Here is a 27897-nt window from a genome sequence, read left to right on the forward strand (position 1 = left end):
CGGGGGCGGGGCGAGGCGGGCCTGGCGGGCGGGGGCGGGGCCGGAGCCGGGGGCGGGGCCGGCCTGGCGGGCGGGGGCGGGGGGCCGGAGCCGGAGCCGGGGGCGGGGGCGGGGCGGGGCCGGCCTGGCGGGCGGGAAACAGAGGAAGTGGGCGAGCGGCGGCTGCGTCCTCGGCTCGCCCCGGGACTGTGCCCGCCTGGCCCCGCGCCCGGCTCGCCGCCCTGCACCCCGCCGCGGGTCTCGCCTGCCGCCGCGGCTGCTGGGTGGTGAGTAGCCGCCTGCGCTGGGCCGCAGGTTCCGGAGCCCCCGCCTGCCGCGCGGTGCTCGCCGCCGGCGGACCCCCCCTCCCGAAACGGTCGCCCGGGACTGGGCGGAGGCGCGGCGCCGGGTCCCGCCCGCCCGGAGCGCCCGAGCCCCCGCGGCCTCTCACCCGCCCGCCGCCCGCCGCCCGCCGCCCGCCGCCCGCCGGGGCCGCTCCTCGGGCCCTCGCGGCACAGACGCCGCCGGAAGGGCTCCCCCGCGCGGGCGGGCACACGGGGTCCCCGGCGGGCAGGATTCCCTCCCGCGTCCGCAGCGGCCGTCCCCTGGGGGCCGGAGAAGCGCCTGCCCCGGCGAGTCTTCGGAAGTGGCGGGGGCGGGGGCGGGGCGGGGGTGGGGGCGGGGGCGGCGCGGGGGTGGGGGCGGGGCGGCGCGGGGGCGGGGGCGGCGCGGGGCGGGGCGACGACCTCAGACCTCAGACGCCCCCCGCCTGCAGCCCGTGCCCTGGCGCCGCGACACCAGCGGCTGCCGGGCCGACCTCTGACAGGAGAAAACCGACGGGAAGGGACGAGTCCGAGGCACACACCTCACCTGTGCAGCGCCGGATCCGGAAACTACGCCCAGACGCAGACCTTGGCCTCCGGCTTGGGGCACCCTCCCCGCTTACCCCTGCCCCGGGTCCAGGAGCTCGTTACACGCTTCTACCGGCCGGTGGGAGAAGTCAGTCTGTTGAGTGACTTCCTGACCGCACCGCACCGCACCGCTGCCCACGGGACCCTGGGAGAGCCCTAACACCCTCCGTTAGCGAGCGGCTGGGCTGGCAGGGGTTTTGCTGGGGTGCTGCAGGGGCAGGGTGAGCTTGAGGAGCGCAGCTGAGGCTTCTGGGATCGCACGGACCTGGAAAGGGTCGAGGGGCAGGGCGGGAACCTGTGCCCCCACCTTTCCAGGCAACCCTCTGATTCCACTGCCAAGCCTGCAGATCTTCTCTGTGTACAGTACCTCGCTTGGTGGCACTTCAGCTGGTCTCTCTGTGGAAGACAGCTGGGGAAGCTGCCTGCCCAGGGATGCGGTTTGTGCACCTTCCATCTCCACCCATCTGAGGCGCATGGCAGGCTGAGTTGGGGAAGGCTCCCCTGGGCGGGCCTTGCTCTGTACCATCTTGAGACCTTGAACCAGGGCCCTGAGAGTCCACTGGGAGTCATCAGTGACTGTTCCTGGACGATAACCTGATTTTGTAGCTAGAAGGAAAGTGGAGAGGGAGGGACTTCTGGTTTTAAGAGTTTAGGTGGGCAGAGCTCTAGTCAAGCATTGTTGGGTAGAGGACCACTGTCAGCCTTTCATTGCTGCTGTGCATGTGTGTGATCTGTCCCTCCTGCCCGGGGAAGGAGGAGGTCCCGGGTCAGGCCTTGTGCAGCACTTCAGAGGCACGGTGCAGAGGCAGCCTTCTCATGGGCCAGAGTACTGAGGTGCCCAGTGGCCTTGTTATGCTGGACACAGGGCGGTGTGGTTCCAGAGGGGAAGGGTGCTGTCTTGTGGGAGTGGAGGCTCGCAATTGCCATTCATCGGGACGTGGGCCTTCGTAGTGTGTGCTGCAGAGAGCTTCAGGATCATGGGGTGGGTTGCTGCTAGTTCTGTCTGAAGAGGTTAGGCTATCTTAAGTGGACTCCGAAGGATGAATAGGATCTTGCCAATCGGTTAAGATGGGAAAGTGTACACAGGACAGTGCAGGAATGCTGGGGTCAGGGGTGCCTAGATGGGAAAGAGGTATCTCTAGGTGGGAAGGGGCACTGCATGCCCTGCTCTGAGGCCTTGCCTGGGGAAGTCCACAGCCTTAGCCAACCTGGGGAGACTGGTTGGAGGAACTGCAGGTTTCACTCATTGACAACTGAGACTGGCCTGCCAGGAGCTCCGAGGCCATACAGAGGAGCAGGACACTGGATGATGGAGTCTTCCAGGGGCAGGAGTCTTGGCTTGTAGCAGGGCAATGAGTCACATCAAGGTGTTCTCTTTTTCCGTAGTGCAAGGGACCGTGTGTTCCTTAGTGGTAGTACCTGGGATGCTAGCTCTGGATTCGCAGCTCCTGAGAAGACTCTAGAGTGTGGCCATTGGAAGTACTTTCTGCAGTTGTACTTTGGTGACCATGACCATTTGTCAGTCTGGGGCTAAGGAGGGCAGGGCCAGCCTGGATGCCCCCTGAGGCCAGCAACCCACTCTACTGGGCCTCCTTGTGTGTAGGATCCGATTAGCAGCATCTTGGCTGCCACACCCGGCTGGCCACACCCTGGGCCATACATATCCTTGCCCAGAGCCACTGACTGGTCTGAAAAAGACAGCTAATTGAGAATGGTGGTAACCTGCAGAGCTCACTGTGGGCCAGATGCCCACATAAGAACTCTATGTATAGTAGTTAGCTCATTTGGACATCACAGAAATCAGAAGCAAGGTTATCATCCCTGTTCTTCAGATGGGGAAACTGAGGTTTGGAGTGATTAAGTAACTTGCCCAGGGTCACAACTGATGGAGTCAGACCCCCAAGTCCCAGCTCTAAGTGTTATATTGCACTAGCTGGATCTCCAGGCTGCTCACTAGCCCATTTCCCAAATTCAGCCCATCTACCTCTGCACCTCGACACCGGTTAGACGTGAAGGGGTGAGGAGCAGAGAGGATGACTGTGGTCTTTCTGTGGACTCTCTCCTTCCCTTGCAGGCAGCTGGTGATGTGTGTGGGACTGGCTGAAGCTTCAGGGAGCAGTGCCCTGGACCCTCTGGGTGGGATTCTGGCTGGCAGGTTCCCCAGCCTCCCATCCCTGGGGCTCAATCCTTTCTGTGCCTTCCCCTCCTCTTCCCTTCCTGTCCGCAGAGGTCAAAATGGGGAAGTTTCAAATGAAAGACAAACTCAGTCTGGATGAACCATAAAACAACCATCGATTCTTGGTTGGCTTTGTGTCCAGGGCCCTGGAAGCCATGAACTTAGAAAATGAGGAAGTTTTTTTTTTTTAAGATTTATTTATTTATTCATTCATTCATTCATGAGAGACAGAGAGAGAGGCAGAGACGCAGGCAGAGGGAGAAGCAGGCTCCATTTAGGGAGCCCGACATGGGACTCGATCCCGGATCTCCAGGATCAAGCCCTGGGCCGAAGGTAGGTGCCAAACCGCTGAGCCACCCAGGGATCCCAGGAAGTGTTTTTTTTAAACTGCCCTCTCCTCTAGTAATCCTGTCCGGCTTGCTATTGGGTGTTGCAGGGGATGCCAGGAGGTGGGTTTTTATGACCCCCTCTGAGTTGTAGGCCAGGTTTGAAAGGGGACTGGTTGCTTTTAGGCACAACAGCTGGCTGGACCTGGACTGGACCGTGTGGCCTGGCCGAGTCCGGCCTAGCGGAAGGGTGTGGGCTGAACAGCAGTGGGGCTGCGCCGTCTGAAGAGAAGCCTTCTGGGTCCAGGGTGTCAGGAGCACTGTGGAGATCTGGGCTTCTGCCTGGGCTGAATAGGGTCCCCAAGCCCGCCCTTAGTCAGTTCCTGCCATGCTGACTCGTGGGGCAGGTCTGCATTCCTCTGCTGACATGCTTGACGAAGCGCCTTTTGTCACAGTGAGGAGAGTGAGTACGGTGGCCTGGGTGGAGGGCACGCCAGTCTTGAGAGCTCCAGATAGCGTAGTGGGGGGGTCTGAGCTTTTTTCTGAGGCCAGCAGTGATGTTGCTGTTTTTCTGTTCGTGGGCATCTGTGCATCTGTAGTTGGTTTAATTTGACCAATTGTCTCACTTTAATTCTCAGCCAAAGTGTGCAGTTGTGCAGATGTGAAACATCAGTGGTGAGGTGTTCCTCATGTGTATGCCCACATCTAGCCATGTGTTCGGGCAGTCCGGGCCTGGGCTGTGTCCCAGGGGCTCCCGCCTGGATCTCCATGCCCTTGTGTGCACCCCCTGCCCTCCATCCCTGCCAAACCACAGCGAAGGGTAAGAATCCCACGAGGCAGAGAGTGTCCCTTTTTGCACGTAGGAGCAGTGAGGTCCCATGGCAGGCTGAGCGCCAGCTGTGCTCCCCTATATCTGTCCCCCTTCAGAGAGTCCCTCTGTGCCCTGGGAGTGCTGCTGGGCCCCAGGGACTTAGGGGCTTTTCGGCGTCTCCATTTGTCTTTCCAGGGAGAGCCAGCTGGAGTCTAGGGGACTAGTGTTCAGTTAGGGCTTGGAGTACAGGAGCGGAGGAGGAGGTTGTCACTGTCGCTGGGGGTGAGGTGGGGCAGGGTCCGGTGTGGGGGTGACACCAGATCGCCTCGGGTGGGAGTAAGTGCCGAATTGCTCTGCGGGCCCTGTGAGCCTCAAGCAGGCTTGAGGCCTGCATGTGGGAGGAGGCCAGCCGCCGAGCCCAGCACCCACAGCCCCTCGGCATTAGCGTGGCTGTCGCGCTGGGAGGCGCTTGCACCAGCCAGCAGCTCCTTGGAGATCGACAGGAGGAGGCCATCTTTGGGGAATTCTGAGCTTTAATTTTTTTTTTTTAAGATTTTATTTATTTATCAGAGAGAGAGAGAGCAGGAGTAGGGGGAACAGCAGAGGCAGAGGGAGGAGCAGGCTCCCCACTGAGCAGGGAGCCCCACACGGGACTTGATCTCAGGACCCCCGGATCGTGACGTGAGCTAAAGGCAGCCACGTAATGGGCTGAGCCACCCGGGTGCCCATAGGTGCTAACTTCTGGTGAGGGAGGGCACTGTGTTTGGGACTGGCCTCCCACCTTCCGGGCCCAGCCACCTTGTATGTGTGGTAGCAGGGGTTGGTGGGGAGGGGACAGAGGACCAAGGCCGGGCCCAGCAGCCCCTGGGGACCCTAGCATCAAGGCAGGCCCTGCTATGGATGAGGAGGTAAAGGGCCCTTGACTGGAACCTCTTCAGAACTTTCCAGCAGATATTTCCTCACCCTGTCTTGGAGGGTGTAGGGTTGGCAGGCTGGCAGACCCCTGGACTGGGCAACAGCACAGCATTGAGGGGAATGCCTCTCTAGCCCACCATGCTTCCTTTGCCCCCACCCCGAGTTCCCACCATGAGACCAGATGGCCCCCAGGCGTTCATCACGTCTTGAAAGCTCCATTTCTCCCTGGGGTACCTCCTAGGATCCTTGGCAGTATCCTACCTCCCAGACTCTTTCCTGGCTGCCTGGGGGGCTAAGTACAGGGCCCTTGTTGGTCACAACATCTCATTGGGATGGTGCTTAACAGTGTGTAAAGTGATTGCACTGACTGCATTGACTGCATTTTCACACCCTGCACCCTTCCAAATGTAAGTTATTGCCCCTTTGCCTAGAGGAGGAAACAACCTGCTAGAACTCGGGAGGCTTGTGGCTTACCCACGGGAGCCCCTGATGTGCATACCTGTGGCCATCCTGTCCTCTTGCTCCATTCAGTTACCCCGCCGGCCAGCTCTGGCTCGGCCCCAGGGTGGCATGATCTGGGGTCTGACGGGGCCTTGGTAACAACTCTTTTCTTCTCCATGACTAAGCTCTAAGAGAAAGGCAGTTAGGGCTGTTGAGGGGAGAGGCTGTAGGACAGAGGCCAGCCTGGACATTTTGGAGCAGCCTCTGGGGGTGCCTATCTTGCTCCACCCATTGTGCACAGATCTTTCTGAGGCCCAGGGCCTAGGTGGGGGAGGGCAAGCAGGAGGCTCAAGGATGGAGGCCTCTGGTGTCCAGGATGGTGGGCTGTGACAGACCCGAGTAGAACAGTGGACCTGTGTGATGGAATGGTCTAAGTTACCTGGCAGAGAGCCTCCTGCCTTTTTATAACATCCTTCCTCAGGTTGCCTTTTGTTTTTTTAAAACCACTTTATTGAGATATTTCACATAACCTAAAATTCACCCGTTTATTTTTTTTTAAGATTTTATTTATTATTCATGAGAGACACAGAGAGAGGCAGATGTGGTACTCGATCCCAGGACCCCGGGACCACGCCCCGAGCCAAAGGCAGATGCTCAACTGCTAAGCCATCCAGGAGTCCCAAATTCACCACTTTATTTATTTATTATTTTTTAAAGATTTTATTTATTTATTCATGAGAGACAGAGAGAGAGAGAGAGAAACAGAGACACAGGTAGAGGGAGAAGCAGGCTCCCTGCGGGGAGCCTGATATGGGACTCAGTATCAGGACCCAGGATCACACCCTGAACCAAAGGCAGACGCTCAACCACTGAGCCACCCAGGCGTCCCATATTTCTACTTTTAAAAAAAATAATTCTGGGTGATGCTGCTATGAACATTCACGATACAAGTTCTTCTGTGGGCGTATGTTTTTATTTCTCTTAGATATGTGCCTAGGAGCAGAATTGCTAGGTCATTTGGTAACCATGTGGAATTGTTTGAGGAACTGCTAAACTTTCCCAGAGAAGCTGCTTCATTTTACATTCCCACCAGTGATGTGTGAGGGGGTCCAGTGTCTCCACATCCTTGCTAATGCTTGCTATTATCCATCTTTTTTAGTCTAGCCATCCCTGTGGCTTTATTGTGGTTTTGATTAGTATTTTTGTAATGGCTAATCATGTTGAGTGTTTTTTCATGTGCTTATTGGCTATTTGTGTGTCTTCTCTGGATCCCATTCAAATCTTTTGCCCAATTTTTAATTAGGTTGTTTTTTCTTTTCTTTCTTTCTTTCTTTCTTTCTTTCTTTCTTTCTTTCTTTCTTTCTTTCTTTCTTTCAAGATTTTACTTACTTATTTGAAAGAGAGAACGGGGTGTGCCTGGGTGGCTCAGTTGGTTAAGTATTTGCCTTTGGCTCAAGTCATGATCCTGGGGTGCTGGGATTGAGCCCCGTGTCAGGGTGTCAGGTTCCCTGTTCAGTAGGGAGACTGCTTTTCTCCCTCTGCCCCCTCCCGCCCCCACTCATGCAGTCTTTCTCTCGCTTTCTTTCTCTCTATCTCAAATAAATAAATAATCTTTAAAAAAAAGAGAGAGCACAAATGAGTTGGAGGAGGGGAGCAGAGGGAGAAGGAGAAGTAGACTAATCCAAGTGCTGGCATTGTCCAGAAAAATTTATCAAGTTTATTTATAATTGCTATAAAGTTGAACTGCTGAGATGTGTTCACTGAAACATTTTGACTTGCATTAATGCTTCGTGTCCCCACATTTAAAAATTCATATACAAATGAAAATGGAGAAACTGCCAGTACCCTATTTTTCCACTTGCAGTCATAAACTTAGGTACCTATTGACCCCAGGAAAAGAGAATTTTTTTTTTCAAATAATGAAATGTTTCCTATCATAGTGGATGGTTACAGACGTTCTCCACATATGCGGCGAGCTAGCTGCATGTCTTCTGCCAAATTGTGACACATTTAGCACGGATAGCAGACAGGTTGGCGTCTTTGAAGAGGCCCACCAGGTAGCCCTTGGCTGCTTCCTGCAGAGCACCAGTAGCTGCACTCTGGAAGCGCAGATGTTTTGAAGTCCTGAATAATTTCTCACACCAGATGCTGGAAAGGAGGTTTATGGGTCAGAAGTTCAGGGGACTTCTGATAACATCTGACCTCTCGGGGTGCCACGGTACCAGGCCTTAACAGGAGGCTTCTTCACCCCTCTAGTCGAGGGTGTACTCTTGTGAGCAGCTTTTGTAGCCAGTTGCTCCCTGGTGCTCTCCTACCGGTGGGTTTGCGCGCAGTCTGCTCTGTAAGAGAGGCCTGCTCACCTACCCCCGCCTTTTCCTTCAGCTGGAGTTCTGGGAGCTAGAGGCGGTGCTGGTGTTGACGAGTATCTGTGGTGCAGCAGGGAACACCTCCTTTTTTTCTTTTTTTTACGATTTTATTTTTATTTAATTTTTAAGATTTTATTTATTCATGAGAGACACAGAGAGAGAGAGAGAGGCAGGCTCCATGCAGGGCGCCTGACGTGGGACTCGATCCCGGGTCTCCAGGATCAGGCCCTGGGCTGAAGGTGGCACTAAACCACTGAGCCACCCGGGCTGCCCCGATTTTATTTTTCAGTAGTCTCTATACCTAACATGGGGCTTGAATTTTTATAACCCTGAGATCAAGAGTTGCATGCTCTACCAACTGAGCCAGCCAGGTGCCCTGAGAGTTAATTTTCAAGAAGTCCAGTTTATTTGATTTTTTTTCTTGTATCACTTTTTTTTGGCGTCATTTCTAAGAAATTGCCTCACCCAAATCATGAAGTTTTATTCCTGTGTTCTAAGAATTGTATAGTTTTAGTTCTTGCATTAATTCTATGATCTGTGTTGAGTTAATTTTTGTATATGACGTGAGGTAGGGGCTTGTGGATATCCCAGCCGGCCTGAACCATTTGTTGAAAAGACTACTTTTTACCTTCCCCCTTTGTCAAGGAGCTGTCAACCATAAACATTAGCCTGTATTTATGGACTGTCATTATTCTATTGATCTTATATTTCCATATGAATCATGGGAACCATCTGTAACTTTTTGCAAAGAAAGCCAGCTGGGAGTTGGAGAGGAATTGCGTTGAATCTGTAGGTCAATTTTGGGGAGTATCACCATCTTAACCATAATTCTCCCAGTTTGTAAGCATCACATGGCTTCTCATTTATTTATTTTTTTAAGATTTTATTTATTTATTCATTAGAGACAGAAAGAGGCAGAGACACAAGCAGGCTCCTCACAGGGAGCCCGATGTAGGATTCTGGGATCATGCCCTGAGCCAAGGGCAGACGCTCAACCTCCTGAGCCACCCAGGAGTCCCATGGCTTCTCATTTAGTTAGATCTTTACTTTCAACAGTATTTCTAGCTTTCAGTGTACAAATCTTATGCTACTTTTGTTACCTGTATTCCTAAGTGCTCTCTTTTTCTTGATGCTGTTATAAAGGTGATTATTTTAATTTCGTTTTTGGGTTGTTTATCGCTAGTGTAGAGAAGTACAAATAGATCTTAACAATACTTATGTCCTGCAACCTTGCTGAATTCACTTCCTAGTTCCAGTAGTTTTTTTTTTTATTGGATTCCTTGGGCTTTTCTGTATGTGAGATCATGTCAACTCAGTATGTTTTCAAGCTTCTCAGTTGATTCCAGTGTGGCCAGGGTTGAAGAGCCATGGGTTAGATCAGTGGTTCCCATGCCTTTGATAGGGAAGGGGGAGGGAACAGAGTCAGAGCACTTGAATTTCTAAGGACTTTTCCTCTGTGTTGTGGAGAAGAAGCTTAAGTAACCTACAACCTGGGATAATATTAAATTGAGTTAATGGATAATCGTTATTTACCTAGATAATTTTAAAATAAGGCAGAATCCTGAAACATTGATTATTGGGTATAATCTTAAGGTTTTTTTTTTTTTTTTTGAATGCTTTATCTTTGGCTAGTAATGGATGTGAGGAGGTATAAAAGGGGTGTGTGTGAGCAGGGGGGCGAGAGAAGTGGTGTTACACGCTGGGTTCAGGAGCTGCGCAAGTCTGCTAAAGCGCTCATGTGTGACAGCTCTCAACTGCTAGTTCTCTGGGGAGCACAAGTCAATTACTTTGGTTAAAAATGATACTTAATATGGATGCCAGAGAAAAAGTTTGTTTATATGCTTTTCTTTTTCAAGCAAAAGTGTTATTTTTTTTTCCCTCAAAATAGTATTTCTGAAACTTCTTGGTCTCTGGACTCTTTTACACATAAAAATTATCAAGGACCCCCAAAAGTTTTTGATTAAGTGAGTTTTATCCATTATATTTTCTGTGTTTGAAATAAAAACTGAGAAACCTATTTATTTATTTCTAAAGATTTTATTAGAGAGAGAGAGAGAGAAAGAGAGCCTGGGCAGGGGGCAGAGGGAGAGGGAGAGGGAGATGCAGACTCACTGTGAGCAGGGAGCCTGATGCTAGGCTGTCCCCAGGACCCTGGGGTCATGACCTGAGCTGAAGGCAGATGCTCAACCAGCTGAGCCACCCAGGCACCCCAGAACTGAGAAACTTTTAAAGTATTTGTTGATTCATTTGAAAAGGTCAATGCTCATTGCTTGTTAACATGAATTTTTATAAATACTATATTTTATAAAAACACCACTTTTTGTGACAACAGCACTGTTTCATGTTTCTGCAAATCTGTTAAATGACTGAATCTGAAAAGAAACTATGATATATGTCATAGCTTTGGCAAAGTTTGCTTATTTTGATGGTCTTGCTTTCTTGGTTTTTTTTTTTTTTTCTTTCTTGGTTTACTCACTGATGCCTTTCTGTCAAAATGAAACATTATTCTTTACTTTCGGTGTAATTCAACTGGATGGCAGAGATTCTATAAAACAATAATTTTTGATACTTTATTAAATTATTGCTTAAAGGGAAAAAAACCCATAAAGAACAAAGGCTCATCATTTATGAAAGAACTAAGGTTTTGGGGCGGCCCCGATGGCTTAGCGGTTTGGTGCCGCCTTCAGCCCAGGGTGTGATCCTGGAGGCCGGGGATCGAGTCCCACGTCGGGCTCCCTGCATGGAGCCTGCTTCTCCCTCTGCCTGTGTGTGTGTGAAGAATAAATAAAATCTTAAAAAAAAAAAAAAAAGAACTAAGGTTTTGTTAGTTTTATTAATAGAGAGCCAGCTCTGTTTCTCAGGAGCCCCATGATCCTATTTTAAATGCCTGGTGGCCTCTGAAAACACTTTTGATGTCGCCTTCCAAAAATTGGACCCTAAATGCAGAGATTTTTTTCAGAATATCTGTTATGCTAAAACAGCCATTGAGATTTCTCAGAGTGCCCCTGGAAAATCACAAAGGTCATTCACCTTATAAAAAGAGAAATGCTATAAAATTAATTAGATTTGTTTAAAGTGCCACTCTTGTGAGGGCTGCGTGAAAAGAATAGCTGTCAGATCAGAAGAGGTGCTCACTTGGGCTTTCCTTGGTTACGTTTGTGCAGATAAAATGTTAATGAATGAAAATATATTTCATAAAATGTTTGCTTTCTGGGAATGCCTTTCTGTCCATAATGTTTTTATTCTTAGGGGAAAGTGATGAAATCTGCTATGAAATAGTTACATATTATACCCCAAAAGAGAATTTGTCTGTCCTCCATTCTTTTTTTTTTTTTAAGATTTTATTTATTTATGCATGATGGACACACAGAGAGAGAGAGAGGCAGGGACACAGGCAGAGGGAGGAGCAGGCTCCATGTAGGTAGCCCCACGTGGGACTCATCCCAGGACTCCAGGATCACACCCCAGGCCAAAGGCAGGCGCTAAACCGCTGAGCCACCCAGGGATCCCCTCTCCTCCATTCTTATATTATCAGTTGGAGAAATTCATTAATCACAACCAGTAAGTGTCTGCCACCCGTAGATGATTGTGAGGCGGGCGGGGGTTGTGTATATGTGTGTTGTGTATCTCCAACAAAGGACAGAATCAGAGCCTTGTGAAAAAGGATGATGCCAGGTACCTTAAACTAGCAATACTTTAACACACAGGCTTTTGAGCTAATGTTGTTTTGGCTAACAACTTTCCTACTACACCAGTGGGCGGAGTCAGGATTTTCAGGGCATTTCTTCCTCTAGGTGAACTGCTGGCCTCAACCACTGCAGAACAGGATGTCTGTCGGATTACGACACACCAGTGCGGGGAACCTGTGCTGTGGTGACTTGCTAGGAATATTGTGAATGTTTTCATAACCATTTTTTTTCTTTCTAAAGATTTTCTTTGAGAGAGAGAGAGAAAGAGAGCACCAGCGCATGAGCAGGGGGAGGGGCAGAGGGAGAAGCAAGCCCCTCCTGTGAGCAAGAAGCCCAACAAGGGGCCCCATCCCAGGACCCAGGACCATGACCCAAGCCGAAGGCAGTCGCCTACCCGCTGAACCACCCGCCCCTCGTTTCCATTTTCTAGGTACAGGCAGAAACTCTCCTTCTTAAACTGTCTATAGTCTGTAACAGTTTAGTAGATTCTGCTTTGGGAAACTGAAATGAAAAAGTTTATTTTATTTTAATTAATTAATTAATTAATTAATTAATTAATTTATTTATTTATTTTTAAGATTTTATTTATTTATTCATGAGAGACCTAGAGAGAGAGGTAGAGACACAGGCAGAGGGAGAAGCAGGCTCCATGCAGGGAGCCTGACATGGGACTCGATCCTGGGACCCCAGGATCATGCCCTGGCCCGAAGGCAGGCGCTAAACCACTGAGCCACCCAGGGATCCCAAATTTTATTTTTATTTTTTTAAGATTTTTAAAATTTATTTACTTATGAGGGACAGAGAGATAGAGATAGAGAGACACAGGCAGAGGGAGAAGCAGGCTCCACGCAGGGAGCCCAACATGGGACCCGATCCCGGGTCTCTGGGATCATGCCCTAGGCTGAAGGCGGCACTAAACCGCTGAGCCACCAGGGCTGCCCCTGAAATGAAACATTTTAAAATGATACCTAGTTTTCTGCTGCCCTCCTGCTCCACCTCCCCCACCTGCCCCTACACCCTGCCCTGGAATTCCTGTGAAGTCTCCCAAAATTGTGTGCTGCTATTCGCATAGGTTCACTAAGAAGAATCTGTTCATTTATTTTATTTTTTTTAAAAGATTTCATTTATTCATTTGACAGAGACAGAGCACACAAGTAGAGGCAGGGGCAGAGGGAGAGGGAGAAGCACACTCCCCACTGAGCAGGGAGCCTGATGCAGGACTCGATCCCAGGACCCTGGGATCACAACCTGAGCTGAAGGCAGACGCTCAACCACTGAGCCACCCAGGCGCCCCAGAATCTGTCCGTTTAAAAAAATCTGTGGCAGGGTTCCTGGCGGGCTCAATCAGTACAGCATGCGACTCTTGGTCTCAGGGTTGTGAGTTCGAGCCCCACACTCGAACTCACACTCTACACCCAGGTGTAGAGATGACTTAAAAGTAAAATCTTTAGAAAAATTATAGTAAAACAGATACAATATAAAATTGACCATTTGAACCATTTTAAGTGTACAGTTCAGTGGGATTAATAAGAACTAATAATTTTCTAAAACAGGAATAATTCCTCATCTAAGTGGAACTGTGCAGTGTAGTGTACAACCATCACCAGCGCCCATGTCCAGAATTTTTTCATCTTTCCAGCTGAAATTCCGTACCCCTTGAACAGTGGCTCCCCATTTCCTCCCTCCCCCCCCCCCCGCCTCAGCCCTTGGCAACCACCAGTCTACTTTCTGCCTGAGAAGCTGACTACTCTAGGCACCTTATATACGTGAAATTATATAGTATCTCCCCGTTTGTAGCTGGCTTATTTTGCTTATTTCATGTAATGTCCTCAAGGTTCATACATGTTGTATCATGTGTCAGAATGTTCTTTCCTTTGGGAAAAAAAAAAGAATGTTCTTTCTTTTTGAAGCTGAATACTGTACCATCATATGGATAAAACCATGCTTTGTTTATCCATCCACCCATCTATGGACACTTGCTTAGCTTTTGTAAATCCTGCTGCTGTTCGTATCGGTGTACATATATCTGTTTGAATCCCTGCTTTCACTTCTTTTGTGTATATGCCCAGAAGCAGAGTAATAGAATATTGTATGAATTAAATCATATGGTAATTTTGTGTATGATTTGTTGAGTAACTGTTACCAAACTCAGACTTGTCTGTGCACCTGATACACAGTAATCCAATGTCTGAGGTTTTGAAGCAAAGGAAGGGCAATTATTATTATCAGAAGGGCACTCCAGAAAATCAGGGGATCATTCCCAAGGCTGTGTGGCACTATTGAGCCTAGGGATAGCATATATATTTGAGTGGAGGTTAAGGGGTTTCTTGAAACCTTAAGGGCATGGGTCTCAAAACAATCTGGAGGTGAGCAATCTTCTGAAGAGTGAGGCAGTATTTGGGACTTGGTACATCAAGACAGAGGTTAACATCTGGTCCCCATTAGGTTTCTACAATCCATGAGTAAACAGGGTGTAGGGATAAAAAGGTAAAGTTAATAACTGATCATGCATGAAACATAACTAGGGAACATAACAAAGTGGAGCTGAGTTAATAAAGCAATTAATACAACTATAGTTCTGCTTATGCTTTCAAAACAGGTCCAGGAACCAAGCGTTTGGCCTCAAAACTGCCATACTGTACTTTTTTTAAAACCAGGATATAATTGGACAAACTGATAAGCTTAACCAGGGCCTTACTTGGAATGTCATATTTCTGTATGATGCTCATGGAATCCGCTATGACAAACCACTTTTCACTCTATGGAGCCAGTGCCTTCAAAGCCCTTCCAGGAACCCTGCCTGGCCCCTGGCTTCTAGGGCCCTAGCTTACAGGGTGTTAGGAAGGTCACTTCCTGCCAGGCCAGGGAATTTAAGATACTTGGTGGGCCTGAATAAGAGAGGCAAGAGACTGAGTCTACACATGGACATAGCCAGACCGTATGTAATAGCAGAACCCACAACCTGCAGCAGCCTGCCCAGGAAACTAACCCCTCCTTACGTGGTAGCTAGTTCAGGAAGGCAGCCTGCTAGAAATCAGACGTCTGTCTCTGGTGACAATCCAGAAAGCTAAAAATAACTTCTCTAACAATTGGCCCCTAATGGCCCTCATTAATAACTGGTTTCCTACTGTTTGTCCTTGCTTCCAACTTAGGACCATCCAGAAAAGGCCAAATATGCACCCCTAACCAATCACTTTAGGGTCTGCTGCCAGCCTCCAGTTGGGGCACACCTGAAGCCCCCTCCTTTTCTTCCCTGTAAGTCTTTGCACTCCTCTGCCTGCCTTTGAGAGTCTGCCAAATGCAAGTGTCTGGATAAACAGCCTTTGTTCCCAGTCGGTTGGGCTTCCTTTCTTTCCACAGGGGGATTCAGTCACATTGAAAGGAACTGCCTGTGAAACCTGCTGCAGTTGCTGAGGCTTGGTTTCCTGCCCTCAGGATCACAAATCAGGTGTTTAAAAGTCCCACCCGAGGGCACCCCCGGTGGCCCAGCGGTTTAGCGCTGCCTTCAGCCTGGGGTGTGATCCTGGGGGCCGGGATTGAGTCCCGAGTCGGGCTCCCTGCATGGAGCCTGCTTCTCCCTCTGCCTGTGTCTTTGCCTCTCTCTCTCTCTGTGTCTCTCATGAATAAATAAAATCTTAAAAAAAAAAAAAAGTTCCGGGATCCCTGGGTGGCGCAGCGGTTTGGCGCCTGCCTTTGGCCCAGGGCATGATTCTGGAGACCCGGGATCGAATCCCACATCGGCTCCCGGTGCATGGAGCCTGCTTCTCCCTCTGCCTGTGTCTCTGCCTCTCTCTCTCTCTGTGTGACTATCATAAAAAAAAAAAAAAAAAAAAAAAAAAGTTCCTCCCGAGATTACTCACAAAAGTCTCGGTTAAAAGTTGATTTTGTGGCCTTAACAATTCAATATTTTGTGCTTTATATTTGTGTAAAAGAAACTTATGGAGGTTTAACTGGTCAGTGAACACTCTTGCTTCACTGATGTAAATTAAATTATCAGGCGTGTGGAATGAGACCAGCCCTTACTTATGTCAAAGAACAATCTTTGAGATTATTATTATAGGCAGGAGGACTGTCAGGAAAAATCATGACTTTGAAATGGGAAATAAAACCAACCTGAAGTTCTGACTAGTGCCCCCTTTTAGGTTTTCTTTGTTTTCTATTGTCTTTGAGTTATCCTATGTCTTTGTAAGTTGCAGAAAACTGATATAATGCAAATGGTTGTTCATAGAAATGCAAATGAACTGTCCAGTGGAATACCTTGTGGATATTTAGTTTTGGGTCCATTTGTAAATTAATTTCAGCTTTCCCACTGCCTGTGGCTGGATCGTTGATTCCTTTGAGTGGTTTTAACATTTTACTGTTTCCTCCATTAAATGGGTTAAATAAGCTTTTTTTTTATTTTAAAGATTTTATTTATTTATTCATAGAGACAGAGACACAGGCAGAGGAAGAAGCAGGCTCCATGCAGAGAGCCCGATGTGGAACTCGATCCAGGGTCTCCTGGATCACGCCCTGGGCTGCAGGCGGTGCTAAACCGCTGTGCCACTGGGGCTGCCCAAATAAACTCTTTAATATGTGTTCATTTAAGAAGGAAAAGAATAAGGAAATCAGCCTTTTTCAAACTCAGCATTTTTCTGAGGAGGACACCAAGGCCCAGAAAAGTGAACTCCCTTCCCTGCCCCTATCTTTTTCAGATAGCACTTTCTCTTCTGAATCTCCAGTCTGGATCAGAAAAAAAAGTATGTCCATTTTCGTAGATATACAGCTGACCTTTGAACAACATGGGTTTGAACTGTGCTGGTCCACTTAGATGTGGATTTTTTCCATACATAAATTTAGGCATTGATGAATACAGTGCAGTACTGTAAGCGTATCTTCCGGATTTTTTTTAAAGATTTTGTTTATTTATTCATGAGAGACACAGAGAGAGAGAGAGGTAGAGCGAGAAGCAGGCTCCATGCAGGGAGCCCAATGTGGGACTCGATCCCGGGTCTCCAGGATCAGGCCCTGGGCTGAAGGCAGCGCTAAACCGCTGAGCCACCCGAGCTGCCCCCTGCTTTTTTTTTTTTTTTTTAGGATTTTATTTATTTATTTGACAGAGCATGAGCAGGGGGAGCTGGAAAGGGAGAAGCAGGCTCTCCACTGAGCAGGGAGCCTGATTTGGGGCTCCATCCCAGGACCCTGGGATCATGACCTGAACTGAAGGCAGACGCCTGACAGACTTGAGCCACCCAGGTGCCCTCCTGATGATTTTCTTGATGACATTTCCTTTTTTCTAGCTTACTTTAATTTAAAATTTTTAAAATTTATTTTATTATTTTTTTAAAGATTTTATTTATTGATCGATGAGAGACACACAGAGAGAGGCAGAGGCAGAGACATAGGCAGAGGGAGAAGCAGGCTCTCTGCAAGGAGCCCGACGTGGAACTTGATCCCAGGACCCCAGGATCACAACCTGAGCCAAAGGCAGACTCTCAACAACTGAGCCACCCAGATGGCCCAATTTTAAAATTTTTTAAAAAGTTAGATTTAGGGCAGCCCCGGTGGCGCGGCGGTTTAGTGCTGCCTGCAGCCCTGGGTGTGATCTTGGAGACCCGGGATCGAGTTCCGCATCGGGCTCCCTGCATGGAGCCTGCTTCTCCTCTGCCTGTGTCTCTGCCTCTCTCTGTGTGTGTGTCTCTCATGGGTAAATAAATAAAATCTTTAAAAAATAAATTTTTTTAAAAGTTAGATTTAAAAATTGTTTTTTTTATTGGAGTTCGATTTGCCAACACATATAACACCCAGTGCTCATCCCATCAAGTGTCCCTCTCGGTGCCTGTCACCCAAGTCACCCCATCTCCCCTCCCACCTCCCCTTCCACTACCCCTTGTTCATTTCCCAGAGTTAGGAGTCTCTCATGTTCTGTCACCCTCTGATATTTCCCACTCAGTTCCCCTCCTCTCCCCTATAATCTCTTTCAGTATTTTTAATATTCCCTGAATGAATGAGACCATATAATGTTTGTCCTCCGATTTACTTACTTCACTCAGCATAATACTCTCCAGCTCCATCCACGTCGAAGGAAATGGTGGGTATTCAGCCTTTCTGATGGCTGAGTAATATCCCATTGTATATGTAGACCACATCTTTATCCATTCATCTGTCAATGTAAAGGTTAGATTTATTCATTTTAGAGAGAGTGACAATGGGGTAAGAAACAGAGGGAGAGGAGAGAGAGAATTCCAAGCAGGATCCACACTCAGTACGGAACCCGATGTGGGGCTAGATCTCACAACCCTGAGATCATGACCTGAGCTGAAATCAAGAGTTGGACACTTAACCGACTGAGCCACTCAGGTGCCCCTCTAGCTTACTTTTTTATAGGAATACAATATATCATACATATAATAGGCAAAGTATGTGTTAATCAACTGTTTATGTTACCAGTAAGGCTTCTGGTCAGCATTAGGCTATTAGTAGTTCAGTTTTGGGGGAGTTAAAAAGTTATATGTGGATTTTTGACTGCATAGGCATCAGTACCCCTAATCCCCACGGTGTTCAAGGGACAACTGTATATAGAAGACCTAGTTCTATCTATAAAAATGGATATAAATATATCTTATACATATATATTTAGCTATAAAAAGATACAGCTATAAAATATAAATAGATTTAGATCTAGTGAAAATAAAGGAAAACCTCACTCATGTAGAGTCAGGAGGCCAGCAGGGGGCACTCCAGGTGCAACCCTAGTAGGAAGAGAGGTATATGAAGGTCCATGCTTACTGTCCTGCCCCAGCAGGAGGGCGGATGAGAGGACAAGTGAACCCAGCCAGTGAGAGGCTGTCATAACTTAGACACAGAGAAGCCCCCAGTTTACTACAGTGGATTTTTTGTTTATAATGGCCCTTTCCCCTCCAAGCGTTCTTCTTGCAGAGGGCTTGTCTATGGTTTGCCTTAGCGGTTTAATTTTTTTAAGGTGAACATCTCACATGCACAGTTGACCTTAGAACAACATGGGGGTAGAGGTGCCAGCTCCCGCACTTCCAGCACTCCCCCATCAGAAACCTACATATAACTTTTGACTCCCCAGAAACTTAGCTGCTAATAGCCTACCATTGACTGGAAGCCTTCCTGATAACAGTTAGCTTGGGCATCTCTGTAGCTGTTGAGGTGTTCCCTGCTCTCATTGGGCAGCCTCAGGCCTTAGCCTCAATTCTGAAATTTGAGGAGAAGTGCTGTCTTTACAGGGATGTCATGAAGAACAGAGAGAAGGCTGCAAGCAGAGGTGACCCTGGCACTGTGGCTGGTGTATTTGGATGTCGTTGGTACATGGTGGTTGCTGGCATCCTGTGAGGAGTAATGATATTTGCCTTCCCTGCACCTCAGAGGCCTAGACTGATCAGGGTTGGGGAGAGAGGGTCTCCCAGGAATCAGCTGTGCAGAATGTCAAGTCCCAGGTTGCACCCATCACAGACACCTGAGACACCTGTCTCAGGGCTGGTGAAACCCTGGCTGTGAACATGCTAGGTAACTGGAAAGCCTTGTCCAGAGGGAAGGCAGTGGCTTACGGCTTCCCCTTCTCATCTACCTAGCCATTTTCCCACTGGATCTTAGAAGTGAGAGGACATCAGTTCTTGGCTACTTTGAGTTTTCCTTCTTACTGGCAACTCTGGATAGGAATTGGGGTTCAGGGGTGGAGTCATTGTTGACACAGAGTCTTTGAGGTTTTCAGTGGCTCTTCACTCCTGTATGCCGACAGCTGACAGGTGACTTACTGACTTTCTTCTTACGTAACAAAGCAATGAAGCCAGAGGTAAACCAGATGCAAGCAGATACTCTGCCCTGGAGGTTTTTGCATCCCCTGAGGCCCTGCTCAGATGAGTGTGGGACTGCAGCCCCCTTTCCTAAAGACCTCCATTGGGCCACACTTCCCCAGGGTACTATGGTAGTGACCCCAAGGACTGTGTGACCTGGGCACAGCCCAGCTAAGCCACAGTCACTGTTGGCTCTGATCACCATGAGGCCTGTGCACGCGCTGAATTTTTACATCTATTATCTCTGATTCTGGACTTAGTAGGAAAAACACCACATCGTGGTATTCATTGTAATCCTGTTTTTAATGGTGAAAAAATTGAAACTGTCAGTGTCAAGTAATAGGGCTTTAATTGTATTTTGGTGTATATGTACGGGAGAACAGGGTTTTCAATCTCAACACTGTTAACACATTGGGCTAGATAATTCTCTGTTCTGGGGCCTGCCCTGTTGCTCTGTAGGATGTTGAGCAGCAATCCCATTGGATGCCAGGAGCACACTCCCGAGATAAACCAAAAATGCCTCCAGACATTGCACATGTTCCTTGGGGAGTGAAGTCATCCCTGGATGAGGACAAACCACTGCAAAACAAAACATTTTTTTGAAAAATACCTATTGAAGCAGAAATGTGATCACAGTTCGAAAGTAGAAGACAGAGTCTACCTGAAGATGTAGGTGTATGCATTGTTAACCTTAAAATAAAACTGCCAGTTATTTTTACCAGCAAAAATAGGTCTAATCAGCAATAGCAAAAAATTGCAATTTGGGACAAGCTAGCCAAGCCAAAGCCATAGACAAGTCCCTAGAACAAAAGAGAGGAACACTCTTACAGAGGAAAGGAAGAAGTTGGGAGGGCTGTTATAAACAAAATTTCATTGGATTAGACTGGGAATTTGAAGGATAGTGGCTTTTCATTGGCTGAGCTGTGACCGGCTCTCATTGGCTGGTGGGTACGGGCCTGCCTTCTTCCCTGGGAGGTAGTCAGGGGTGTGTGGCAGCAAGGTGGGTCTGCCCTTTGCAGCTGACAGGTGGCAGGGTGTGGGCACTGGCCCCCTGCTGGCCTCCTAACTCCATTCTAACCAAGGTTTCCTTTTATTAATGTTCCCATTTTCCCCTTTTGATCAAGATCTCTTTTTGAAAGCATTGCTGATCAAGAGTCAGGTTTTCCACATGTAGTGGTTTTGTTCCTCAGTATGGAGAAGGACCTTCGCTGGTTGTCATGTCCTACTTGGGAGGGAAAGTGCATAGCAGTTGGAAACCACGTAAGGCTACATTTGGTAACTAGGAGGGTTAGGACGGAGACCTCTTTGGCATTTCCCACCTCTAGTCTCTATCAAATTGTGAGCATTGGAGATCATCTTGAAGCACTGAACCAGCATCATGCTATTGGATACGTTGTTTTTAGAGAGTCTTCTGGACAACAAATTACAAAACTTAAAATAATTATATTTTAATTTCTGTTTTGAGGAAGTAACATGAATTCCAAATTGTATGACAGTTCTAAGCCAGGACTCCACCTCTGAAAATAGCCAGCTGAAATATTTATTGGCACTCAATTCTGACATCTGGGAGAAAGGTTCTTTCTGCAGAACAGCAAAACTTAAGTGAGGTTTTAAAATAGTACTGTTATATCTCAAAACAACTGTTTGGGGCCAAATGTCTTATTGATAATCTAGCCTCTGAAGTTGCAAATTCAGAGACCTTTAATTTGGGTAAGAGTCCAGAGTCTGTTAATAGTATAGATGAGAGAAGGCTTTTGTGAATTGTGAATCTTCTTGACCCTCCAGAAAAAGTGAGTGAGAAATGAGTCACAGAATCATGATGAGGTTGTTTCCAAAAGGCCATAATCAAAAGAAGAGGTTCCCCATTTCGCAAGGGCTTGGGAAATGCAAACATGAGAAGACAGAGAAGCTGTAGTGAGATAAAGGCATACAAGCTTGCTCCAGACATCACGGAAAGCTGTCTCCTCCCTGTGTTGACTGCTTCAATTCCAGGAGACCTTTCCTTCAGGTCAGCAGATGGTGTGCAGGTCCAGCCATGGTCTGGTGCTTTCTTTAGATGTGTCTTGTGAATCCAGGCATCTTTCCCCTAGAGTTTGATGGCATAAGAGTTGGTTAGCAGTCTCTGATAAGGTCAAGTCTTTCTGGAGGTGTCTTTTCCAATAGATAAAATCTCCCTGTTGCAAGATGTGATGCTTAAGGCTGTCCTCTCCTGGGAGCTCAGTGTGAGAAGATCGCTCTACCAACTTTAATACAGGCATTTAGGCCTTTACAATTTTGAAGTATATCTCCTTTTATCAACTGTGGGTTAGAGGAGGCAGGGGCCAAGTGCACTGGATGTGCTGTGAGTATCTCAAAGGGTGATAGTCCATGATTACCCATAAGGTAGATCTGAGATTTGGGAGGACTGGTGGCAGTGCTTTCAGCCAGGGCATTTGGAAGATCTTGCCAGCTGAGTCCTAATACTACTGTTAGTGTATTTGACTAACCCTGAGGATTCAGGAAGGTATGGATAATGAAAGTGTAAAACCAGTCAAACAGCACAGACTTGTCAAAGCACTTGATCAGTAAAATAGGTTCCCTGTTCACTTAAGTTTGAGAAGGCTCCTCAGATAAGGATAATCCATCTTTCTTTCTTTCTTTCTTTCTTTCTTTCTTTCTTTCTTTCTTTCTTTCTTTCTTTCTCTTTCTTTCTTTCTTTCTTTCTTTCTTTCTTTTCTTTCTTTCTTTCTTTCTTTCTTTCTTTCTTTCTTTTTTCTTTTCTTTTCTTTTCTTTCTTTTCTTTTCTTTCTTTCAGATTTATTTTATTTATTTGAGAGAGAAAGAGCACAAGCAGACGGAGGCCTGACCTCACGACCCTGATGAGACCATGACCTGAGCCGAAACCAAGAATCAGACACTTAACTGGCTGAGCCCCCCAGGCGCCCCAAGGATAATCTTTTCTAACTGAATTTTAGCCACAGGAGAAGTGTTTGCCATTGTAAAAGGGAAAGCTTTGGTCACAAGCCGTGACTGGAACATTTATTTATATCCATGAGATGGGGAAACTATATAAAGTCCATTTGTCTGAACAGCTTTCCCTGGATTGTACTTGGGACAGATGGGACCAGGGCAGTGGGCAGTTTTCTGCGGCCTTTATTAGTGCTTCGCCGTCAGTACTGGTTCACGAATGTTGTCCTTTTGTCAGTAGACCAACGGTTTAATGAATGTACGGTGGTAAATAGCAGAAATTTTAGAATTTCTGGTAGGGCTGGATTGTTCTTTCATCCAAACTGGAGTTCTTTTTTTATCAAGCCATCTAATAATTATTACATTCACAATATTGTTTTTTCCTCTCTGGGTCAATTGGGTATCTGTGGTCAATTTTTTGAAATTTGCATTTGTGAGGATATCCTTGTGGAACACGACAGAGATTTGACTACTGGTTTCCTTGAGAGTATGGTTTTTGTTTTTGTTTTTTTGTGAAACTGTCAGCCAGGTGGTTTCCTTTGAATTCTATGGAGTGGAGTCTGGGAGTTGAGCCCAGGAACCTTAATAGCTGGAACAGCCAGTAAAAGCATGGCATCTAATAAATTGTGGACATAGGAGTCTTTTAAAATTGTATCTCCATTGGAGATAAGGACACTTCGTGGTTTTCATAATATTTCAAAGTCATGAGCTGCTCCAGAAGCCTATGGATAATTGCTGTAAATGTTTGCAGGTTTATACCCTTGGCTAAAGTGCAAGCTTCAGTAAGGGCGTGTAGCTCATCGTGCTGGGCTGACACGGCTGGGGGTAACAGTGCTGCTCAGTGACTTCAGGATTTGCAGTAACGCAGCCAGCATGGTATTTAGCATTTTCCTCTTTATCAACAGAGACACTGGGAATAGTGCATAGATCTGGAGTTCTTTTACTCCAGATCACTGGATCTTTTACTCTATGATCACTGCATAGATCAATTATGGTGAAGAAAAATCTGCTTTCAGTAGAAATGGATCTCAGTAGCATATGGGAGTTAGGGACAACAGAGTGCCGTGGGATACCAATGTTATTTATTGCTCTGAGGTCCTGGACAGACTTCCCTCCTTGGCCGCTGGGTTTTCTCACAGGTAAAACAGGGATATTCCCGGGTCTAGGCTTGAGGCTGGTAATCTTCAGTTACGGGCTTAATGCCTTGAAGTGCTCCGGTGTCCTTGTTTATATGGTGTTGATTAATGCTGAGCAAGGTTTTGAGGAATCTCTTTGAATCTTGATGAGAGGTACACTGTAGATTCTGCTAATTATCAACTGAAGATTTTGCTCATAAGGAGGAAAGTAACTGATTCGATAGATAGGAGTAAATATAAATAAATGATCAATGTCTCCAGACTCGGCTATAGCGCCATCGGAGAAGGAACATCTAATTTTTTAAAATTAAAAAAAAAGATGTCAAAGGATCATCTAATTTTTCTGGCTGGCTGTTTTGATTACTATTGCCAAATTTTAGAATTACTTACTCCTTTGGGGAGAAAGAAATTCCAGTCTGGTACTTTTCTAAAAAAATCGCAGCCCAGCAAGTGAAGAAGGGTGGAAGGAGAAAAGGTTGTGTATCTCTGAAAGGGTCCAGACAAAGGAAATAGGTTCAGAAACAGGAACCTGTGGAGGCTTATGAGAGACCCTGCCTGTCGGAAAAAGTGTTCCTGTACTCGGCGGTAGAGGCTGTGGGGTTGAGCACCGAGAGTAGAGCTCTCTTAGTGTGGACACAAGGATGTTAATTCCTGGTCCAGAGAGTGGTTTCTCCAAGCCAGTTAAGAGGGAGGATTGGGAAGAGCCCCTGTGGCTCCCTGGAGCCTCATTTTTGGGAAACAGGATCCCAGAAAGTCTGGCTTTGGGGCTAAAGCCCTTGGAGAGCTTGAGTTTGTAAGAGTCTTTTTTCTAGTGGCCTGACTCTTTGCAACAAGAGCAGAAATGATGTTTTGGGTTTGTTTAGAAACTGCATTTGCTGATGTTGCAAAGTGAGAATTTTAGCAGTCTTCCTTTGAGGTGACTGACCTGGATGTGAGCCAGTGGCTCTGGCAAATTAACTGAATCTGGAGCAGATGTAGTTTCCCATTCCATCTTAGTCCTTTTTAACTCAAAGAGAAAAACCAGCCCATTAACAAACAGAATTTTTTTTTTTAACCGAATTAAATGCTGCCCTGGTAGATTCACATCAAAAGAAGACCAGAACTTTCTTTAAAAACCTTGTAGAGTTGATTGTCATGGTTATGGACAGGTTCATCAGGCCTTCTGTGCAAGCCTAAATTTTGCTCCAGTCAACAGCTTAGGAGAAGCTACTGGAATTTCTCGTGAACATGTCCAATGAGTGTTTGTTTAGCACATTGCAAGTTAGGGCAAAACCACAGTAATTCACAAAGCAAAGGAGAGGACTGCTGGGGGAAGCTGGGAGGCTGCTGAAAGCAAAAAACCCATTTTTAAGGAGGAAAGCAGGAGTCTGAGTATATTGGCCTCTCACTGGTGACTCGTGCTAGCCTCTCGTTGGCTGCGTTGTTGCTGCACCAGAGGAAAGCCTTCCTTCTGCTGTGGTACTAGGTGGTAAAGTCGGGCCTTGCAGGCACTGTCTCTCCCTGTTGGGTCTGACATTCATGGGGAGTTGGTTGGCTCCTGCTGGCCTTGACTCCATTCTAACCAAGGTTTCCTTTTATTTTCACAGTATCAGAATCTGGAGAAAATCAATTAAATGTTTGTGTGAATTCTCCCCCCCCCCCAATTTTACAGAGATTTATTTGAGAGAGAGCGAGTGGGCATGGGCATGCATGGGGGCAGAGACGAAGGGAGAGAACCTTCCAGGGGACTCTGCTGCATGCAGAGCTGGCCACAGGGCTCCTTCTTTGGACCCTGAGATCGTGACCTGAGCAGAAACCAGGAGTGGGACACTTGACTGACTGAGCCACCTGGGTGCCCCACATGCGAATTATTTCTTGAGAGAATGAGGTGGAGGCCAGGGTTGTGTTCACTGCACCTCTGGATTGGCATCAAACAACGTATCGACATGGTTTGGCTTCATGGTTTGGCCTATTTTCCTGAGGGACGTTTCTGGTTTGTTCTTGTCCTGATTCTGATCATTGCTCCAGCTCTTGCCTCGTGCCCCATGGAGGGCCTGTAGACCACCCATAATGCAGTGTTCTTGCTGGTTCCCTGTCTGTCTAAATACCCGTGAATGAGTCCTTTGCTCTGGGCCCCCTTTCCCCTCACTCAGCCAGGAGCAGGGTGGGGGCTCTTCCAGATTCCCAGCATGAGGGTGGGGGTGCAGCCTCTAGCTTCGCATGACCTGACGGCTGACAGGAGCACCCGAGACAGAGAGATGGGCAGATCTGAGAGTAACTGTGTCCCAGAGATGTGCGTGGCTGCTTAGTGGCAGAAGGCCTGTCTTCCATTGGTGCTGGTCTTGTTCTAGCTTCCTTTTCACGTGCATGTGGGGGCCTCACCCTTGCTTCCTACAGAGGAGTGCCTTGTCTATTCTTGTTTTTTTTTTTTTTTTTTAAATCTCTTCTGTGTTTAAGAACCAAGATAAAATTGCCAGATTTGGCTATTTTTACCCTACAAAGTGTTTGTTTCATTTGGTTCAACCTAATATTGTGTGTAAACACACATACACAGGCAAATACATTTTAAGATAGGATTGTAGAAACCATTGTTCAGTCTGTTTTGGATATCTCTCTGTACTGATGCAAGCGTAGCTCTCATCCTTTTCATGTAATGTATGTTCCACTTCATGGGCATAATCTTTTTGACCTCAATCCCCAGTTGCCTTTTGTTGGTTAGTTGTTTATGATGGGTTATTTAGTTTGGAATACCTGCCATAAAGGAGCTTTAATCTTTTGTGTAATTGTCAAATATATAGTCTCTTTCCTTCTTTTTTCTTTCTCTCTTGGCCACCAAATGGTAAGAAAACATCTTGTTTTCAAAGCTTCTTTTTCTTTATATACATTTGATAAGAGCTCTTACTGTATGAACGCCATTGAAACCATGTGGCCTGGGGAGAGAACTGGCCTGTCTAGCTGTCTCTTACTCCCCAAACCTTATTCTCTCATCCCCTTAAGTCAGGATCAACACAGTGCACAGAGCACAGTGCACCTACTTCTCAGCAGAGTTGTGTGGAACAAAAGAGTTAATGTGAATGCTCTGAGGATAGTTGCGTGCTGAAGGAAGGGTTGTATAGTGCTTGTATTAGTGGTCGTAGTAATAAAATAGTCCTTGAAAACTTCTCGGTGTACTTTATTGGCTAACTTTCTTCTCCTTCTTCTTCCTCTCCTTCTTCTTCTTAAGATTATATTTATTTGAGAGAAAGCGCAGTGGAGGGTGGGAAAGGGCAGAGGGAAACCCAAGCAGACGTGGCATTGAGCCTGAGCCTACTTGGGACTCCATCTCACGACCCTGAGATCACAACCTGAGCCGAAACCAAGAGTCAGATGCTTAACCAACCATGCCACCCAGGCGCCCCAGCTAACTTTATTCTTGTAGGAAATGCACTAATATAAGTATTCGCTTCAAAATAATTCATAAGCTAGACTGCCCTGTTTGCCTCATCAGTGAGGTCTTGTGACCAGGAGCTGCAGGTGGGAGGGCTGAACTCTGAGGTTGAGGACTGACCCTTGGAGCAATCAGTGCCTTGGCAAGTGTCTATAATGAGGAAAACCCCAAAGTGTGCTCACTCAGTTGCTGCCAGGTTCCATGCAGAGAAGGGAGCAGCCTGGGTGAGTGTGGTTGGGCTGGGTGGGGTGTGGCTTGTCTGCCGTGGCTGGAGACTGCCTTTGAGCCCGGCCCAGGATGGCTCCCTTCTTTTCTGAAGGTTCTGGAGGGGTTATCTCTGCAGGGAACAGCTGCCTACCCTGTGTGTCTGTGTGTCCTTTTCCAGGCCGCTGACTTGGGACGTCCACAGAGCCAGAAGCAAGTCAGAGCCCTGCAAGGCTGCCTGTGCCATGGAGTCTAAGGTCAGCCCTTGGGCTTCTTCTGGAGGAATGCTTTGGGAGGGGAGTGAGGGTGACTGGGACCAGCTTGTCCTTTGTGTGTGTGCTGTCAGTGTGGACCCAGCTGACCCCTCCTGTGGCAGTGCTGCAGAGAGGAACCTCACATTCACAACTTACTGGAGCACAGTAAAGAAAAGAAAACAAAGACCTATCTTGTCTCCTTGGCTTCTTCCTTCCACCTTGTGCCTGGTCGTGCACTGGAAGGGCAAGGCAACTTTCTGATTCAGAACCATTTAGAAGCTTTAGAGTTCTTTGGGGCGATCACCCTGAGGTCTTATAGGTCACTGCCCTGGCTTCAACAGGATGATACCTAAATTGCCTTCTCTGTATTTACCTTTTAACTAGTTGGAAGAGAAAATTATAGCATATCATGTTAAAAGCTCTTTATTCATCTTCTTATAATAGAGTCTTTCTGCTTCCTTTCTTTGCCAACTTCTGTAGAGGCCTCCAACACTAGGGGCTCTTCTGTGTCCACACTGTGTGCATCAACCTTTTCTCA

General features: G+C 47.4%; 1 protein-coding gene across 4 annotated transcripts in view; it reads left to right on the forward strand.

Moving 5' to 3' along the window:
• Positions 1–128: 128 nt before the first annotated feature.
• BID (BH3 interacting domain death agonist) overlaps positions 129–27897 on the forward strand; it is a 38044-nt gene continuing 10275 nt past the window's right edge. The window contains exons 1-3 of one of the 4 annotated variants that reach the window (XM_055315401.1): positions 133–266; positions 11855–12044; positions 27287–27362. In XM_055315401.1, the coding sequence (XP_055171376.1) occupies positions 27351–27362 (12 nt within the window). In that variant the 5' untranslated portion in view covers positions 133–266; positions 11855–12044; positions 27287–27350. Of the gene's footprint in view, positions 267–802; positions 979–3380; positions 3400–11854; positions 12045–27286; positions 27363–27897 lie in introns of those variants that run through there. The other 3 variants (XM_055315400.1, XM_055315402.1, XM_055315399.1) reach the window with 3 other exon arrangements.

This window comes from Nyctereutes procyonoides, unplaced genomic scaffold (assembly GCF_905146905.1).
Source record: "Nyctereutes procyonoides isolate TBG_1078 unplaced genomic scaffold, NYPRO_anot_genome, whole genome shotgun sequence".
Classification (NCBI taxonomy): Eukaryota; Metazoa; Chordata; class Mammalia; order Carnivora; family Canidae; genus Nyctereutes; species Nyctereutes procyonoides.